General features: G+C 36.2%; 1 protein-coding gene across 4 annotated transcripts in view; it reads left to right on the plus strand.

Moving 5' to 3' along the window:
- ccser2a (coiled-coil serine-rich protein 2a) overlaps positions 1 to 21833 on the plus strand; it is a 57569-nt gene that overhangs the window by 11324 nt on the left and 24412 nt on the right. For all 4 annotated transcript variants that reach the window (XM_055171441.2, XM_055171442.2, XM_055171439.2 and 1 more), the window contains exons 2-6: positions 1491 to 2589; positions 2688 to 2955; positions 3299 to 3510; positions 16795 to 16894; positions 20787 to 20889. In XM_055171441.2, coding sequence (XP_055027416.2) covers positions 1504 to 2589; positions 2688 to 2955; positions 3299 to 3510; positions 16795 to 16894; positions 20787 to 20889 — 1769 coding nt within the window. In that variant the 5' untranslated portion in view covers positions 1491 to 1503. The remainder of the gene's footprint in view (positions 1 to 1490; positions 2590 to 2687; positions 2956 to 3298; positions 3511 to 16794; positions 16895 to 20786; positions 20890 to 21833) is intronic.

The raw sequence follows: 21833 nt of genomic DNA on the forward strand, positions 1-21833 counted from the left end.
ATCCTCTTTTAAAAGCGACTCATATCCGATATCAGCATTTACACTAAACACTTGTTAAAACAATTTAAAGTAGACATATCGTATTTTCCGGACTATAAGTTGCAAAAATGCATTTTGAAGAGGAAAAACGTATATAAGTCGCAGTGGACTATACGTCGCGTTTATTTATAAAAATTATTTCACAAAATCCAAGCCGAAGAACAGACATGTGATCGTGGGTGGTGTCATCATTTGCCAACGTTGCTTTTTCAAAGTTGTTCAATGATACTGTCCGTTTACATCGCAAATGCGAATGCATGTATCTGTTTTTTATCCAATTTATTTCTACATATAAATGAGGCATAAAATCGATGTGAAAATATTGGTATTGATTTACTTTTTCCCTGCTTGCATGTTTCTGGGTCATGTCCGAGTTGGCACAAATATCCGAATTGAGTCACTACAAACATGCAGTGTAAATGCAGCCTAATTGGGATCAATGCAGGTTAAATGATATTTCATTTGGGATGGGAACAATGTTTTAGTTTATGTATACATATTGTATGTTTTTGTGGGTTTAAATTTGGTGGTAATTTGCAAACACGGTAGGGTCACATGCAACTGTGTTTCAAGTTAAAAATAGTTTTAAAGTCGTTAGCTGATTTCAATAAGCAAAACTGGTTTTGGACCGAATGAAGTGGAGCAACATAGACACACCATTCATCTGGTCAAGATTTGGCTTTTATCCTAGAACCCCCTCACATCCTCTTATCTCTTTCATTTCAAGGGTTGTGCTTACCCTTTAGCCTTTCGTCCGTGACATCATTGGCAAAAATCAATAGAGTAGTAGAGAGTGAAATAAAAACAGTTTGAAATGATTTAACTAAACAAGATCAGTCTGTCTCATATTTTCATTTTCATGGCTTTATGCAAGTAATATTCCCCATGTGTGCTAAAGAAAGGGTTTTAGAGAAAAGAACTCAACATTTGATGTTTGCCGAGGGTTAATTATAAACAAGCTTTAGACCAGATTCGCCTTAAAATGTTTCATGTGTCATCTGCAACATGCTCACATGCACCACACACAACAAAGAGGATGACTTTCATTCTCAAAGTTCATGAAGTTCAGTCTGGCTCATCCTTTTAAAGACATTATGATTTAGCCGTGCTGTCACGCTTTATGAAACTGTCAGTCAGATCATATGATGTTTACGGCCACTGACAACTTGGTTGTGAATTCAGATGATTTACATGTCACCACAATGTAGATGAAAACATCCTTACAGTGAATTGAATTCTGTGCCGGGGGGAATAGCAAGATTTTGTAAAATCTCTGCTTTTTCTTCTGTTATCTTTCATAAAGAGCAACATTCATACATTCAAACAAAATAATTTTATTTCTTTTAAGGCTACAGAGGTTCGTATCAATATGATAATTTGGAATACTAGTAAGATGTCAAAGAGCAAATGAGTATAATTCTCATGATCCGTTCTTTCCTTTTTCTCCCTAGGTTTCTCCTTTCTATGTTCTGCTGTTTGCTGATGGAACAGAAGGTTCCCAGTAAGTCCCCCATGGTGTCCAGACTGCCAAAATTTGGTGCCCGTCCCGTCAATGGTACCCCCTCTCCCCTTCAAAATGGTACGACCCAGAGCGTGGCGTTACAAGAAGTCAAGAGTCCCCCGGCCAAGCCAAATGGAGTTGTCCGAGCCTCTTCTTTTTCCCTAAAATGGAGAAAGGAGGGGGGTGGGACAGTAGACCCCGCAAGCCCCGATGAGAGTCATCCGAAAGACGTTCGCTCCCCACATTCGCCTGGGAACAAGGAGTTAAAAAGCCCTTGCTCAACCAAAACATGCAGATCTGCTTCTTCACTCTCTGGTGGAAGCCCCAAACCCACCCCAAATCCAGTAAAATCTTCTAAATCCAACCCGATTCCTAAACAAAAGCCCAAAACCTCTCAGATCATAACAACCAGCAACGGTCAGGACGTAATCCATAAAAACTCAAGCTCCAAGCTGTCTCAAAATGGGCAGGCACTTTCTTCAGGGCTCCCACGACCAAGGGCCAACTCAGGCTCTCATGGAAGCAGCTCAAGGGACAGCCTATCACAATCAAATGATAGCTTGTCACGACAGTCTAACGTGCATGAATATATGGTACGTTCTCAGAGCTTCACCCATTTCAAGCAGCTACCCTCACCGACCAACGTGCCCATGACGCGCTCCTTCTCTTTCAACAAATCTGTAGAGCTGGCCAAACCTTTGGGTAATACACAGCTACGTCCTCCTCAAATGCATGGCCTTAAATTCCCCCAAAGCCTTGGCAGGGGCCGACTGGCGCTCGGTTTGGGGGGATTGCGGTTTAGACCAGGGCTGTCAGACCAGTTCCCTGGTCCATCTTCTCCTTTGGACAGCTTAACGCCTCCTAGTACCATAAAGAGACCCCTTCTACCTAACTCTGTGTTGACAAAGCCCACATTACAGACTCACAGGTTTAATCGATCAATTGCTGCCAAATCGCAGTGCCCTCTGGTGGTTGGGAGGGCACCTGTAGAAAATGATGTCATAACCCCACCTCCCACTCCGGAGCTGCATCGCTGTGCCTTGAAGGGTGTAAGTGTCTAATAACATAATTTAAAGTTTAAAGTTTACGAAAGAAAATGTGTGGTAGTGTATTGTAGCTGAGTTGACCTAAATCTATCTTTGAAAAGGCATCCAAGACCACAGATTCCCCAGAGGAGCCCTTGACAGGGCAGGAGATCGATGGGAACCTCGGCTACACTGGGGAGGGCCCAGAGGACATGTCTCTCTCTTCTGCGTCCTCTCTGGAAAGAAATGACACCAGTGATGAGTTCCTAGATGACTTCGAGAACCCAGTGGAACGATTACAGAACGGCATCCCACATAACAAAAGTCCTGTGGCCACTTCCAACCAGACACGCCTTCAAAGTTTCCTAGATGACACTATTGGTCAAGGAGGTACAGTACATGCATGATTTCCACAAAAACAGTGGTTATAGTAATGTTTATGCTATGTGTTTTCCAATCCTGGTCCTCAAGTACCCCCTTCCAGAAAGTTTTGGATGTCTCCTTATTAAAAACACCTGATTCAACTCATCAGCTTGTTAGGGAGACATGTTAACCATTCTGAAAGGAGGCTGATGAGTTGAATCAGGTGTTTTAAATAAGGAGACATCTTAAACTTTCTGGAAGGAGGGTAACTTGAGGACCAGGATTGGGAAACACTGTCTTATCGTAATGTTTATGCTATCTGATCTTCTCTCCTCACATCACCTTATAACCCTCCCATCTCTTTTCTCAGGTGGTAAGGCAGATCTGAGGGCTGGACCACCCTGTGAAACTCTGATAATGTCCCCCGATGTGGACCGGCATGGGGGTCCCTCATCTCTAGAGCTGTCACCCTCAAACAGCTCTGGAGGAACGTACATGTGGGATGAGGAAGGGATGGAGCCGCTGGGACAGAACACACACATGCGCCATTGCAGTAGCTTTGAGTCAGATCTGAACAGCATTGTGAGTACTCGTACACTCTGCCAAAGCAATCTTTTAAGTTAATGTGTACTGTCGGTGCTCTGCCACTTTGTCAGCGTCCATCGGTGCATTATAAAATGTAAAAAAAAAATAAGAAAGGAATATAAAAATACTTTACATATACTAGAGCTGCACGATTCTGTATAAAATGAGAATCATGATTCTTTTGCCTAAAATTAAGATCACGATTCTCTCACGATTCTCAAGAACTTTGTTAATTTTTAAAAATGTACAACCCCTGAACATTAGTTTAACGTAAGATTTATGCTTCTGAAAGTTTCAGATAAGTGTACATAATCTTTAAATTCAGTTAATGTTAATTGTACAGTTATTATGTATTCATTTTATTTAAAGAAAAAAATGTAAATATAAATTTTAAGTAGACATGGATTAACATTACTTTATGGTAATGAGCTATGACGCGGTTCGGCGCCAACCAATCACAAGGCGGAAACGTTTGACACCAACCAATCGGAAGGCAGAAACCTCCGCTTGAGAGATTTCCAGAGAATACATTCGAGCGTTTTTTGATGCTCTCGCTGGCAGCGTGAAGGTCCATCGGGTGAATAAATCTACATGCATGCTTAATCTTCACGCCCACTACACTTGGGCCAAATACAAGAAAACGTAATTTAGGCAGTCAAGTGCAAAGACAGCACCTGTGGTTATTTGGACGCAGCCAATGTTTCCCCCTGTGCTAAAAACCCTTTTGGAAGGGATAAGATCCGGAAAAAGATCCTCTTTTTGGTACTAAAACAACGTCAAGGTTCTTGTCGGACGTAATCGTGCAGCTCTAACATATACCAACAGTTACCATTACATGTTAAATTGGGCAAATTGAAGTAGGAACTTGAAAATGCAGCCTATGGAAAAAAATTGCATAAACTAAAATATTACAAAACGTTTTTATGCTTGGATGAGGTGGTTTTTATCTATGAGGTGCAATTAATCTATTGCAGAATAAAAGTTTTTTTTACATTATATATGTGTGTCTGAACTGTGTATAATAATAAGGAATAATTGACGACGGGCCATTGAATTATAAGAAAATAATGCACACCCAAGGCACACCCACTGTGCATGTAACACAGAAACGCAGCCTTGCAATTCAGAATCAATTTCAGAAAGGCATTTTTAATGGGACACACGATTAATCGTTAAAGCCCTAATTTTTATATTTATGTATAATTTATATTATATATATAAAAATATAAATATTAGGGATGTATTCTGAATCGCAAGGCTGCGTTTCTATGTTTCGTGAACTGCTTGTGCATATATACTACGGCATTTGGTCAATAGGAAGTCCTTATCAATCTAAAATCATTATGAGTTGGAGTCGTTTATAACGTGCATTTAAAAAAGCAACACTCGTTAAACAAAATCATTCAAAATATTCTTTATTATCATAAAAATACCTGAAACAATTTTATGAACAGCAATATAAATATTCTTATAGACATTTCCTGGGATAGCGTTTCTAATGCTGCTACTTCTGTGGCACAAAGGGAGTTTCTGTACGAGAGCGCCCCCTGGCTTTGGGATGTGCCGGGATTTCAGCGTAATTCATTCAAATTCATTCATTAAGAAAACGTAGCCTGGTGCAACCAGACTCTTGTACATTCATTTCATTTGTACAGAGAGTCTGGCCACGCACCATTGCAAAGCATTACTTCCGTTAAGGAGGGTCCTCTGTTGAAGTTTAAAACTATTGGATCTGCCCAGAGTCACTCTAAATCTGCCATAACCAATCGCTAACGTTTGGTCGTGACGTACGTCACTCAGTCTGGCGCACGACCTCAACGTCTGCGTTCTTAGCCACTCCTTGCTGTTCGCTGATTGGACCTGCAGATTTTTGCCGGAGAAAACGAAACTCTACACAGCAGTCCCAGACGTTGTTCTGAAGCGAAATGAAAATTAAGCGGAAGAACGTAGGAGGGCGGAGCCAGGCTAGAGAAAACGCGCATTTGCACGATTAATCTTTACAGCCCTAATAAATATTAAATAAATAAATAAATAAATAAATAAATAAATAAATAAATAAATAAATAAATAAATAATAAAAGTTTTTGTTTACATCATATATGTGTGTAAACTGTGTATAATAATTATGTATATATAAATATGCAAAAAATTATATATATATATATATATATATATATTGCATATATATATATATATATATATTGCATATATATATATATATATATTATATATATATATATATATATATATATATATTGCATATATATATATATATATATATTGCATATATATATATATATATATATATATTGCATATATATATATATATATATATATATATATATATATATAATATATATATATATATATATATATATATATATATATATATATATATATATATATATATATATATATATATATATATATATATATATATTGCATATATATATATATATATATATATTTTGCATATATATATATATATATATATATTTTGCATATATATATATATATATAATATATATATATATATATATATATATATATATATATATATATATATATATATATATATATATTGCATATATATATATATATATATATATATATATATATATATATATATATATATTGCATATATATATATATATATATATATATATATATATATATATATATATTGCATATATATATATATATATATTGCATATATATATATATATATATATATATATATATATATTGCATATATATATATATATATATATATATATATATATATATATATATATATATATATATATATATATATTGCATATATATATATATATATATATATTGCATATAATATATATATATATATATATATATATATATATATATTTTGCATATATATATTTTGCATATATATATTTTGCATATATATATATATATATATATATATATATATATATTGCATATATATATATATATAATATATATATATATATATATATTTTGCATATATATATTTTGCATATATATATTTTGCATATATATATATATATATATATATATATATATATATATATATATATATATATATATATATATATATATATATAATATATATATATATATATATATATATATATATATATATGCAAAATATATATATGCAAAATATATATATGCAAAATATATATATGCAAAATATATATATATATATATATATATATATATATATATATATATATATATATATATATATATATATATATATATATATATATATATATATATATATTTTGCATATATATATTTTTTTTTTGCATATATATATATATATAATTTTTTGCATATTTATATATACATAATTATTATACACAGTTTACACACATATATGATGTAAACAAAAACTTTTATTCTGTTTTAGATTAATTGTAATCCCTAAATCTTTATAATCCATAGGGCTTAAACGCAATTGGAGTGTTCCCGGACAGGGTTTAGTTAATCCAGGACTAACCCTTATATTATATATTAGGACATTTAAGTAGTTTTTACTACTCTTGAGACAAAACAATGGCACTGATATATGCTAAGATGTTTTAAAATTAAGGCACCTTAAACATGCATTTTAGTCTGGGACTAGGATTAACTAATTTAGGATTATCTAAATCAGTACATTTTACAAAAGTAAATTCACAGTTGTTATATAATTGCACATGTAAGGGTATGGTACACATGAATATGGCAAGTGTCTGTGTAATAATCTGTTACAATAACATTTACATCTATGCATTTAGCATTTATTCTGAATAAATGTAGTGATTTAGATACTGGCTTTTAAGGCCTTATTAGTGTAATGTTTTCTGCCCAGTGCAGTGTCTCACTATGTGAGTGTATGTAAACCCATCTCTCCTGTGCACCGTGTACATGCACTTGTGTTACGAGTTTTTGTGCGTGCTTACACATGCTGACCTCTCTTCATTACTGATCCTGCTAATTATTTCCCTGCTTATAATGGATTAGCTTCTGTGGCTCTGACTTCTGACTGCAGGATTCTGACAGTCGAATTAAAGAGAGGTGCCGTTTCACCTCAGCTGCTTGCAAGATGCCCAATCGCCGGGTGGGAATGCTAAACAGTGCATGCTAAACATTCCAGCTTTTGATTCTATTAAAACCGGCTTGGATATTTTTTTATTTATTCTGTATGTCGTAAGTTGTAAGGCATGCATTTCCAATCTTCCACTGTGGCAAATAAACAAACACGCACACAGACATACTTGCTATGTATTATTTATTGTGTATAAATATAAAGGTGGCTGAGTCACTGTTACAGTCGCATGGGTGATGATGTTGTAAAGCAAGAAGCAGGAGTTTTATTTACCTGACTGTGCTTTAGATTAAACCAGGCTTTGAGTGACATCTGGTGGTGTGTTGGAGGTATTGCAAGTAGGTACTGTTCATATACTGACACAACTAGTTTGTGTGACATAACAGGAATTTTAAAGAAGTTTGAAGGTGGACACTTTTGCCAAAGCAAAGTTGTAACATCCACTCAAAATGCTTTTGCAACTGCATACCATCAGGCAACCATCAACAACAACAGAAAACTGATACAAAAGTAGATTATCATTACACAAGTATTTTTGCATAACCCAATGTTATTCTGTTAAATCAGTGGCTTGTCTCACACATCAACAGCAAAGCAATTAACTTGATCCCCTGACAGCAGTGAATCGTCTCTAGATACTTTAACTACGTCTATATTTAGTTTAAGACTCATGTGCTGTCACTGATACTAAAAAAGAAGCTGGGCTTTATTTAGATGTGATCTGGCCTTATGCTTCGTCTACAGCTTAAACATGTTTTAAAGGGATAGTTCGGCCAAAAACGATATTAAACCCATGATTTACTCACCCCCAAGCTGTCCGAGTTGCATATGTCCATCGTTTTTCAGACAAACACATTTTCGAATATTTTAGAAAATATTTTAGATCTTTCTGTTGATTAAATGTAATGTTACGGGGTCCAGCCATAGTCCACGACCTTCAAGTCCAAAAAAAGTGCGTCCATCCTTCACAAATTAAATCCAAACGGCTCCAGGATGATAAACAAAGGTCTTCTGTGGGTAATCCGTGCGGTGTTGTTGTAGAAATATCCATATTTAAAATGTCATTAACGCAATTAACCACCTTCCGGTAGCGCCGCCATCCTAGTATCATACGCATTCAGGATGAGCGCTTACGCAGCGTAAAGGTTTCTCTGCTGCTGCTCTGTCCCCCCGCCCTCCGAATTTGTCATACGTCACTAAGAAAAGTGCGTACACTACGCTAATACTCTAAGATGGCAGCGCTACCGGAAGGTAGTCAACTACGCCAACAAAATTCCAAACATGGATATCTCTACAACAACACCGCACGGATCACCCCCAGAAGACCTTTGTTTATCATCCTGGAGCCGTCTGGATCCAATCCGTGAAGGATGGACGCACTTTTTTTGGACTTGAAGGTCGTGGACTATGGCTGGACCCCGTAACATTACATTTAATCAACAGAAAGATCTTAAATATTTTCTAAAATATCCGAAAATGTGTTTGTCTGAAAAACGATGGACATATGCAACTCGGACAGCTTGGGGGTGAGTAAATCATGGGTTTAATATCGTTTTTGGCCGAACTATCCCTTTAAGAGAAAACTACATTTAAAACGATATATGTACGGTACGGTATTTTAGTTCATTTGATAACACATTTTCTTGTTCCGGTATAGCTCAGTGGTAAGAGCATTGCATTAGCAGCACAAAAGGTGCTCGAACCGAGGAAAAATTTTGCATACCTTGCAATGCACTGTAAGTCGCTTTGGATAAAACAAAGCATCTGCCAAATGCATAAATGTAAATGCATGGGGGACATCTAAATTTTGTTGGTATCATAATAATTAAAGAGATTTATTATAGATGAGGATCATTATGTTATGTTTGTCCTACTATAAGAGGTTTCTACAAAATAGGAAAGTATGAAAGATACTACAGCTTGGTGTAGAAGTTCAAAATACTCTTCAAAGCCACAAGGGGGCAATACAGACACATTTCTGTCTCTCCCTGTTTTTTTCCTCCTTACTCCTTGTGTTTGTTTGTGTGTGCGTTTAATCCCTAAGTTGACTTTGACTTCAAAGAGCATCTCCTTTTAGACTCAGTTAAGAGTTGTTTATTTGGACTAAATATAGTCTTGCATGAGGTATTTACAGGTTAATTCATTAGTGCTTAAATGAGCTAGGTGCGTAAGCCTTTGTTTTCTCAACACTAAGTGATTCTGAAATGAGCGTTTATCTGCTACCTTTTCACTATTAATTAGCTGAGAGTTATAGCTCATTGTTTGCGCTTTGTCATTTTCTGACATTGTTAATACCGTAAACAGGATTTGTATAATTTCTATAAATATTTAACCCCCTAATAACCTCTTAATTTATGGTTAACTGGTTTATTGAGTTTCATTTTACTTTAATCTCTTAGAGACCCCTGTATCCTCATTATGTTAAGACTCTTTTCACACACTCGTGCACGCACAGACCGTCCTACGTTTTGTCTTGTGCGTGTTTGTCGGAGCTCTGTGCTGCAATGCCAGTTTGAAAGAGAATTTAAGTTGACAGCAAAACAATCGAAAGGAATGAAATGCTGTTTATTCTCATGGCAGTTATGACGTTCAGGCATTATTATGTTTTGAGATATCCCAGTGGCACTCTGAATGCGTGATGCTTAAACACTATAGACACATTTGTGATATACAATGATTCACACATTACTGATACACTAAATTGCTAACTGATTATTTGTGTTATTCTGGGATTGAATCAGTGCTGCACCCGCCACATTTAACAGCTAGGACATTTTGTTAATCTACTTTTATTTTCTGCAACGTTTTAATGAAAATATCAAATTGAATAAAAGGTTGCTGTTAGGTTTCGAAAAAACATATTTGTCTTCGTGTAAAAACGATTTTGTCTGAATATTTGTCGATACTTATATTTTTTATACAAAACTAATAACTTGTGTCATAACTTAAGGAAGCATTTATTCATTTACTATTTATGAGTCCGGGCTCCACAATAAGGATAGCCTGATGGCTCGGGGCAAGCGTGAACAATGCTCAGGACCGTTGACAGACTGTCACTTGCCAGATTCAGTGCTGCATTGTCCCAAAAGTGTATAATTGGTGCATTTTAGGTCATGCCAATTTAAATATACAAAAAAGACTAAAATAGACTTGAATGTGCTCCTCACGTGATGTTTGATAAGTTTGTGCAACTGGAAAGCCACATCTAAAGGCTTAAGACATCACACAAATACTACAGTAACAGTATGCAGATAGTTTGCAAATACTGACTTTGTTTTCTTGCGATTAAACTGACATATTTACACAAAATTATCTCAAAATGTCTTGATTATTTTAATCATTCAAATATAACAGACACAACGTACATAAAAGGATTAGTCCATTTTCTTAAAAGAAAAATCCAGATAATTTACTCACCACCATGTCATCCAAAATGTTGATGTTTTTCTTTGTTCAGTCGAGAAGAAATTATGTTTTTTGAAGAAAACATTGCAGAATTTTTCAAATTTTAATGGACTTTAATAGAACCCAACATTTAATACTTAACTCAACACTTAACAGTTTTTTTCAACGGAGTTTCAAAGTACTATAAACAATCCCAAACGAGGCATAAGGGTCTTATCTAGCGAAACGATTGTCATTTTTGACAATAAAAATAACAAATATACACTTTTAAAGCACAACTTCTCGTCGTGTAGATCCGGTCGTGATGCGCCAGCTGACCCCACTACGTCACCGCAATACGTCATGACGTCAAGAGGTCACAGAGGACGAACGCGAAACTCCGCCCCAGTGTTTACAAGCGTCTTGAAAGAGGACCGTTCCTACGTTGTTGTATGTCAACTGATTCTAATTAATGTCTTTGTGTCCGTTTATTGTTTAAAATGGTCCGCAAATGTGCGTTTTATATATGTAACACGTGACCTCCCTATGTCACTACGCATTTACATTAGGTCGCGCTGGACCGGACCTTGATGAAAAGTTGTGGTTTAAAAGTATATATTTTTTTTTTCTTGTCAAAAATGACAATCGTTTCGCTAGATAAGACCCTTATGCCTCGTTTGGGAGTGTTTGTGGTCCTTTGAAACTCCGTTTAGGAGGACTGTTGAGTGTTGAGTTAAGTATTGAATGTTGGGTTCTGTTAAAGTCCATTAAAACCAGAAAAATTCTGCAATGTTTTCTTCAAAAAACACAATTTCTTCTGGACTGAACAAAGAAAGACATCGGCATTTTGGATGACATGGTGGTGAGTAAATTATCTGGATTTTTCTTTTGAGAAAATTGAATATTCCTTTAAGTGAATGTAAACATCTTAAAGCTCACGTAACACACGCTGTTTCTGCATTTCTGATTTTAATCTGGAGTACATATAGAGTAGTTTGACATCCTTTATATCTCAGAAGAGTCTTTACTTTAATCAGATTTATAAAAGAAAGATTAGCTTTACCAAATCTTTCCGATAACGTACGAAAAAATGAAGAAGGAGGAGTTACTACCGCGGGTGGAGCGAGTACGAGGCGTGCAACACTATACAACACTTTTAACTTATGGTTCACTACATGTTTGTGTCATTTATATAATATGCACGTGCATATTTACAACATAAGACAGAAGTCTTACTTAACGCATGCAACTCGTGACCTGGTTGGGAAAATCCAGCGCATCAAAAACACACGCAAAACTCCGCTGCTACCCCGGAAAATAAACTATATCCATTGTTTTCATAAGGCTGGATTTCTTCTCCTTACATCCAAAAACACACTTCTTCATTCGTGCCATTGTTGAGTTTTGAAATTAAACAAAGCTGTCGCGTGATGTGAATGTTTGTAAGTTCTAGCATCTAGCTGATTGACGGGTGGGCGGGGTTTTCCGGGGGAAGTGCCCATATAAAGAAGTGATAGGTATAGAAAACCCCTGAAACGTCAGTGGGAACTGTAATCGAAAAAAACTTTCCGAAACTTGTACGAACCCTGGCGAAGTGCATTCGGCACAGAAATACTCTGTTACACGTCCAACTGCTTTTTTGACACTTTGCCTACGTTTAGCATGAGGAAACAACTCTATAACTGTGTTAATAAATCAGAATGCATGAAATACTATTGAAACACCCCTTTAAACAAGGGACAAAGAAAAAAAAAACACTTGCTGTTCTTGACTCATCAACTTTTGTTGTAACTTAAATACAGATGATGAAAGGATGATGTTTTGAAGTGACAATGAGTTTCATTTGTTAGTTAGAATATTATAACAGATATTGCAAAGAGAGATTTTACAACAGTACTCTTAAGAAAATGTTTGACATTTTTATTTGTGAAAATTAAAATTATTTGTGACCTGTGCTGCAAATAAAGTCAGAAAGAGTACATTTTTCAAAAATTAGTATTTTACCGAATCCATACCTTAAAATCACTGATAAAATTAAAAGATTTAGCATATGCAAAGTCAAAAACAATATCTATAGAAAAAATATATGTTTTTTCTTCCTTTAATTGTTTGATTGACATTGACACAGACAGTTTTAAGATTTATTGTAATGCAAGGATCTAATATAATGTTACATATCAGATATATTCCCCCATATATATTAACAGTTAACCAAAGAATAACAGATTATATCTGCCTGAATTCTTGTAAAAATATATATATATTTTAAAGGGGACATTTCACAAGGCTTTTTTAAGATGTCAAATAAATCTTAGGTGTCCCCAAGGTACATATGGAAAGTTTTAGCTCAAAATACCCCATATGTGCCATTTTTGTGTGTGTCCTTTTAAATGCAAATGAGCTGATCTTTGTACTAAATTGCAGTGCCGTATTGGATAGTGCAGATTAAGGGGCGTTATTATCCCCTTCTGACATCACATGGGGAGCCAATTTTCAATGAGTTATTTTTTTCCACATGCTTGCAGAAAATGGTTTATCAAAACTAAGTTACTGGGTTTGATCTTTTTCACATTTTCTTGGTTGATAGAAGCACTCAATGATAGCACTTAAACATGAAAAAAGTCAGATTTGCATGATATGTCCTCTTTAATACTGCAAAAACTGTGTGTATATGCGTATATATTGGGTTCATACTTCAGCCTTAAGGAGACAGCTTTGAACACTTTTTTTATGTATTTGCTTAACAACTTTTGTTTGATTTTTGGTTATTTTTTAATAAAAAAAGTTACAGATTGCAGCTTTAAATAACTATCATTAACATCATTAAACCAGATTAGTAGTTCATATGCATTATATGCAAAATAACTACATCTATATGAAAAATGCATATTTTTTAATATGATAATATCCCGTTCCATTTGATCCCCAAATACGACGTTTTACTTCCAAGCGTAGCGCTCAGATTGTTTGAAATGTAATCAGAATTGTGGTCTTGTCCGATAGGACCTTTCTTAAATGTTATCTGAAGTTATGTCTGTATCGGTCCAGCTCTAAAGGGACCTTTAATCCCATCTGTGCAGGTCTATGTGAAATGGGCTGCGTTTTTCTGGCTCTTTCCGGCACTGGAGGAGAGTGCTGATGGAGCTTGGGCTGCGTGTCTAAGCTGGCGCCCGGCGCAGTGAAATGTCATTTCCTTTGAAGCAACCTGCCGTGACTAAGCCCTTTTATATTGGGAAAGAGTCAGAGATAGAAAGGCCTAGAGACTCCTGTGTGCGTATAGGTGAAGGGTGTGACCTCTATGTGCTTTAAATACACTTTGTATTCACTTAGAGGTGAAGCACTGCTGGCTGTAGAGTATGTTGGTGTTGGTAGGTGTGAGTGTTTCCTCGTCCATGACTGAGGCTTGGTTCTGTTTATATACTATAGATATAAATATGATTAAAGATGACTTGAAGTTATTTAGTGAATGGATCGTAGTTGCATGATTGATAATGTTGTCTGAAGTGTGCTGAGACTTGAGACTTGCTTGTACTTTCTTTTCCCCAGCTGTCCTTTTTATGTGAAATATGGAAAATTATGCAAAACGTTTCACTTGGTACTTTGTCTTTTTTGAACAAGAAATCTTTTGAGAGAAATAAATGTATTTTATGTGGCTCAATAACATAATTTGTGCCACACAGTTTTCTAGTTGGTTGTAGCATAGGTTATAGGATGGAAACGCAAAGGCTGCGGGTTCGAACCAAGGTAGAGAATAAGTCATTACAGAGATTAATTTGTCAGTGTTGTGCCCTTGAACGGGACACTTAACCCCTATTGATTCATGAAATGTCTTTGCAATTAGTGTAATGTTTAAGCATTTGTTAAATGTCAAGTGACCAATTAAAAAAAATGCTTTTTATGACGTCCTACTTCCAGAAGAGTAAGTTTACTTGTTTTATGTAAATTAGGCACCAGAACCTCTATTGGGAAGACTATTTTATACACAAAGTGAAAGTTCATTAAAGGGATAGTTCACCCCAAAATTATAATATTATCATATATCACATACCCCTGTGTCGTTCTAAACCACCAAGTACTTCTGTCATTATGATAAATTTCCATTTTGGGGTGAACTATCCCTTAAAAACGAACAGGATTGAATATGAAATAGTAGATACATTTGCTAGGAACGCCCACGATCTTTGTCCAGTAACTGGTTAACCTGATAAGGAACACTGTGCCGTACACGGCACACCCCCTCCCTTGCACCTGAGGCTGCATTACGTCATTGTAACTTTGAAGCATTAAATCTTCAAAACGGTCATGCGGCACATCGTTGGAAAGCTTAGACTTTCGGGATTCCATTAAAGTAATAGTCTACTCATTTTCAATATTAAAATATGTTATTACCTTAACAAGAACTGTTGATACATCCCTCCACCATCTGTGTGCGTGCACGCAAGCGCCGGAGCGCGCCGCGACGCTTCGATAGCATTTAGCTTAGCCCCATTCATTCAATGGTACCATTTAGAGATAAAGATAGAAGTGACCAAACACATCAACGTCCCTCCTATTCAAGACGAGCAAGTTTGGTGGTACAAAATAAAACGTAGTGCTTTTTTAAGCGGATTTAAAAGAGGAACTATATTTTATGGCGTAATAGCACTTTTGGGAGTACTTCGACTCGGTGCAGTAACACCCTCCCTCTCCCATTATGAGAGTGAGAAGGGGAGCGGACTTTTCAGGCGAGTCGAAGTACTCCCAAAAGTGCAGACCAGAACGCCCATGGGTGCAAAATTGGTTGCAAATGCATTTGCTTTTTAAACAACGCGGCGCTAAACGTGAAAATGATAATTGCGCTGGGTTGAAACTAGCAAAAGACATTTGCGTTGCGCATTGCGCCGGGTGTATGATAGAGCCCTCAGTGTTTAACTTGTATAAAAGCGCCACCTAATGGATAATAACGGATTGGGTTTATTTTCCTCAGGGAAGCGATTTTCTCTTATTTGACGAGATAACTCAACAATATTTATTGACATTTAATCGTCATTAATTGTGAAATTGTTGAAAAGTTAAAATATGATTTAAAGAATGTGGTGTTTATTTTCATAAATCAGTAGGCTGCGTAGCAACAGTGGTGCAGTGATACTTATGTAATGCGGTCTGAACCGTGGGGTTACTGCCCGTTTTATAATACTCGATTGGTGGTCACATTTGGTTCCCATTCCAAATCTCACCCTCATTTACACAAACCAGTTTGCAGTGGAGATCTTGAGGCTCTTTTAATTTGGGTCACGCCACAAGGTCTTGTTTTACAGTTTATCAAACCAATATTTCAGCACATAGAAATGTAGCGAATGTCTTTCTTCAAAAATATTTTTTCTCTTTCTTCTCTTATCCAGACTTCATGTTTAGAATCGCTTTAAAATGCATTAAAAAACACTCCAAAAGCTGATAACTGCCCCTTGTGCATCTACGGCACAGCTTGAAACATCATCTTCATTTTCAGTTTGAGGACAAATTGAATTTTTTTTAGGGATATTGATTTTCACCTTGAAATGCTTTTTGCATTTTCAAATCATCAAATGGCCCCAAAAGCACCTGTTTTGCTCTTCATCTTAATGTTTTTTAATTTGTTTTCAATTCATCTACCTTCCATCGACTCTCTTTGAGTTCTTTCGCTTTGGTTTGTGCCCGATCTTTAGTCACACAAAAGCATTACTCGGTTTCCTTGAATTATCACAAATAAATAAAGTAATAAATGTTGCAACCACTAAAACGTCTCTCTCTTTCTCTCTCTCTCATTCTCTCAATCTTAGGACATTCTGAACAACTTGGATAACACTGGGTCATGTGACCTGGAGGAAGAGGACCTCATGCTTGATGTGGATCTGCCAGAGGATGGGGCATTGCGCAGCGGTTAGTAAACACAAACATGCCTGCACACATAGAAAGAGTGTAATTGAGTTCTGTAGTATAACCTGTAATCAATGTCTGAACCAAAATTGCTTTCTACTCGAAGTCTGACCGCCTCCCCGAGCGGCACAACTGTGATTATGGTTACGGAAAGTTTAATGGAATTACTCATTGAAGATCTCGGTGGCTGTTGTTTAGAAAAGACTTTCAACCATCACTGTTTTCTCAAACCTGTGAATCTGGTTAATACATTTCTGCAGTCTGTCTGATTCCGTTCAGCACTAACACTCTTTATCATTAAACCTACAATAGGCCACTTACTAAATCTAATCAAACCTAATCAAGCATGTATTGATCGGTCTCTGATGATCTACTTTCAATTTGCTTTCTGTTTGCATAGACGGGGATGGCTGATCAGGTTTAATCAGTGTGCTGATTGATCACAGCCATATTTAAGTGTGATTAACAACTTGCAATTTTTCTATACCTCAATATCTTTATTTTTAAGGACTTGGACATAATGAAGGATGTTGAGGACTGAATATAGTATAAAATGTTATTCTTATTATTACACTGATTCATATTATTTTCAAATGACGCAGTTGGAAACATAAAACAAGATTTGTTTTTCAGCAACTCGTGAATAAGTTTACGTGACCGTGAGGCAAGGGGATATGTTTATTTTATACAGCAAACAACTGATGTTTGGCCTTTGAAATGTGATGATGTTTTTGCTCGAGGAATTCTGATAAGGGGAAAGGGTATATTTTTGCTGTTGTGACTGATCACAGTTTCAAAGTTTTTAAGTCAACTTTTGAAAGACACATATGGGGGATTATATAATGCACATATACATTTGATGTCCAAATGTTTGCTTTTTGTGCAATGGTGTCCAAATGTTTGTTTTTGTGAAATGGTTATGTTTTCAATTATTTTAATAATTTTGTACTCGTGTGTGTTTACATGCACAGTCGTCTTTTATTGGGGAAAAGCCCATAAACGGGATAAGCAAAAAACGATTGGCACAGGTCGTTTTTTGCTTATAACCCCGATATCACGTTGCATGTAAACACCTTAACCGGCTTTCTCGCAGTTTTGATCAACGTCACACACGGAAGTAAGCGCAAAGTAACGCATAAATGTATGCGCTCGACTCATGCAGTTAGCAAAGAAACTGTGAATATTAAAGCTCATGTTACATTTATAGGTTTTGCAGACACATTTTGCAAATGTGGTTTATGGGACATGAATAGTGTATAATGGCATTGCATAGACGCAATGCATTTTATACCGTACAAAGTATTATATTCTATTCCCCTAACCCAGTGGTTTTCAAACTGGGGGCCAGGGCCCCCAGGGGGGCCGCGTGATGGTGTTAGGGGGGCCCCAGTTTTATGACATTTTATGAAATACATTCATTTATCATCAATTCTGTGTAGTTAAACCTAAAAAAATTAGGCTACCTACCACAAGCACTACTTTTTTGTATAATTTAATGTTTTTTTATTAAAATGTTGAGTTTAGAACAGTTTTTTGACACAAAATTTTCTTTGGGGGGCCGCGAAGGAATGCACCGTACACAAGGGGGCCCGCACGCTGAAAAAGTTTGGGAACCACTGCCCTAACCTACCCCAGTCCCTAACACCAATGTCACAAAAACCTGTTGCCATTGAAGCAAAAAAATAGCGTTGTGACTTTTGAAAAGTGTGTTTTCATCACCTATATCTGAAAACTTTCTCCAACTTTGTTTTGACTTTAATTCAGAGATAAAGCCTGAACTCGACAAGAGATGTTGTCCGCAGCGTTGCCAAGTTGCTTTTTTCGAGTTTAGATTTGGGCTACTGTTTAAACTGTTTCCACCAGTTGTGTTTGTCTGCGTGTTAAAGATGAAAGTATTTTGTTCATTATTTATTGGTATTTGGGCTGTCGTCATTGGGATGCTTTTGGGCTAGTTTTGAATGTCCATTTGGATGGTTCTGATATGCGAATCTGGCAACCCTGGCTGTGCGCTTGCGCAGACGTTCGGTTCGGATTCTATAGAATGTACATGTAAAAGCATTTTAATCAGATTGCAGTATCTTTAGAGTGCATGTAAACTCTAACATCGTAACCTTCAATCGTATTAAATTAAATCAGATTGACATAATTGTGTGCATGTAAACATAGCATAACAATACAAAGTCGGCAACACCAAAGCTCCAAAAGTATCAAAAATATTTATTGTTTAAAACTAGCCTGCTTATAGTGCATGTAAACATAGCCAATGAGTACCAAATTATTAAATTAATAAAAAATATAACCATTTGAAAAGCATCAAAAATAATGACTTTGGACACCAAATGTACCTGCAATTATATAATCACCCACATAAAAGTTTAGTGAGACTGTAAATGCCTGTTTAATAATTCAACAAAAGTTAGAAATGGCATATACCATCTCTAAGTCAGTTAATACAAGTGAGTAATATTCAGCAAATGCTTGCATGTTATATTTTCTATCCTATAATGTACTGTAGCCACACAGCATTACTGCTTATGGTGGTAGTTTATCATCAATAATATCCTGTAAGTAGCTACTTCTCTGTAATGAATTAAACATGATCTGAGTCATCTAAATGGCTTTTGGGAACATTTGGTTTCAGAAATATTTTTGTGTTGAGGTCATTTCAGACTCTGTGAGAAATTCCACACCCAAAAGTGAATAAACAAGGCTTTGTACCGTAAACTTTACCGCATACAAGTGAATGAGTGCCTTCTGTTTATAGGGTGGTCCCACATGAGCGCTTCTCTTATGGGACTCTTCCAGTTGGACCCATCAACCGTTTGCCTGTTGATGATTAATAAAGATGCTTGTGTTTATTCGAGCATCTGTGTTTTTTGCCTGTTCTGTGTTTGCATTCAACACTAATTCAACACTGCATGTTGTACGGTATTTATAGCCCTGGGCGTTTTGCCCTGCAGTCATGTGAGGGGGCAAGTCCAAAAAGAGCCCGGAGGTGGGAATAGATGACTTCAGAGCCCCCTCCTCTTGCTTGCTCTTTCCCTTTCCCTTCTTCATTCCTTCCATGGTCGATCTGCCCTCTTGGCAGGCAGGAAGACATGCTGTTTTGACGCTGGTTCCCGTGACCGGAGGGAGGCCCTGCCTAAGGGCTGTGTCGACCCAGCCGAAAAACACCACCGTCTTGGCTGCCAACACGTCCAACTGCCCTTCTCTTGTGAAGTGCCCGGGGACTCAGGGATTACAGCTGGGTTTCTGAGTGTGTGTCTGATTTTGGTCAGTGTTCCTAGGGAGTTCCCAGAACTCAAAAACACACACATACACGCTCCAGCGGGGCGTCAGAGTTATTGGACCTGCCACTGCTCGGCTGAGAAAGTCACGAGAAGTTTTGAAGAAAACTTTTTCAAAGTTTGCCGTCTACTTTTTGGAGTACTTTAAAATTTAAGTGTTTGGCTGGATGTAATCTCTGTGAATGTTTTTTCTTATGGACATGTCACTCAGAACAGACCTTCACTAAGTTTATTTGTATTCGTGGCACACGATAAACAAGGACAAGTGGAATGTAGCAGGTTTTTTTGGTCTGTCTTACTCTGCGGCGTACGAGACTGAAAGAGAATATCCAAAGCGTGTTTGTATGTGTGAGAGCATTTTATATGCCTCACAATGCGTGAATGTGAGCGTGCCTGATATGTCGCCGCAGGCAATGTAAGTGCTTTGTATCCAAACTCTAAGACACCAAAAAGAGTCGTGGATTTGGAAGGACGCTGCTCGACCTCGTGAAGAGTTCATTTTCTTTCCAAGAACTGTGTGAATGTGTGGTAGTGTGTCGCACTGAATGTGTAAATAGTGTTGCATTGTAGGTTTTTGTTCATGGTGTTTGTTTGTCTGGTGCACACAGATGGAATGGCCCACTTTGAGCGCTCTGAGAGGGGCGGCCGGCCGGCTCAATGGAGACGAAGACAGCACAGATGGAGTGGATCAGATCATCCTCACAATGACAGGCGAGTCCTTCTAAACAAAACACATACATGCTCAACCGGGTGAATATTTACCTGTGGGTATGTGAATAGGATTAAAGAGGCAGTGCTATTTCATGAATTATATGGTCAGGACTACAACCCATTTAACTGTGATAATTCACAGTATAGCATGGTCTCTAGTTGTTTTATAAAAGAGCTAGGGATGCATTACGATTAATTCCGATTAATCTATAGCAGAATAAACGTTTTTGTTTACATAATTTATGTTTGTTAACTGTGTATAACTTTGTATAGAAAAAATGCACACGTATGCATGTATATATTTAAGAAATGTTTTACATGTGTATATAAATTTGTATGTTTATGTATAATTTATATTATATATAAATATAAATACTTAATATATAAATATATATTCTTTCTTAAAATTATACATGCATGTGAGCATATTGATATATACATAATTATTATACACAGTTCACGCACATATATGACGTAAACAAAAACTTTTATTCTGCTATAGATTAATCGCGGTTAATCGTTATTACTACATAATAAAAATATGAATAAACTTTCTTAAATAATTTTTAACCCAATCTGTAAAAACCCACCTAAAATATTATTTTTTTTTATTTATTTTTTACATAAAATCATCCTACATCAGTGCATTTCGCGCCCCCCAACTCTCCGCCGCGACTGTAAATAGTATAATTTGTCTATAAAATGACACATCTGCAAAACATTGTATCCTTATTAACATTAAAGAAAACACAAAAATAGAAATATCGATCAACTTACAACAAAGAATAACTGAGACCCCCCCTGGGGGTCCCGCCCCACTATTTGAGAAGCACTGTCCTACATACAGTAATGTAAAGAAAAGTCTTTAAAAATAGCCTTGATATCTCCAATATTGACTGAGTAAAGTCATGTCAAAGATTGAATTAAAATCATACTTTGATGTT

This window comes from Misgurnus anguillicaudatus, chromosome 7 (genome assembly GCF_027580225.2).
Source record: "Misgurnus anguillicaudatus chromosome 7, ASM2758022v2, whole genome shotgun sequence".
NCBI classification, from domain to species: Eukaryota; Metazoa; Chordata; class Actinopteri; order Cypriniformes; family Cobitidae; genus Misgurnus; species Misgurnus anguillicaudatus.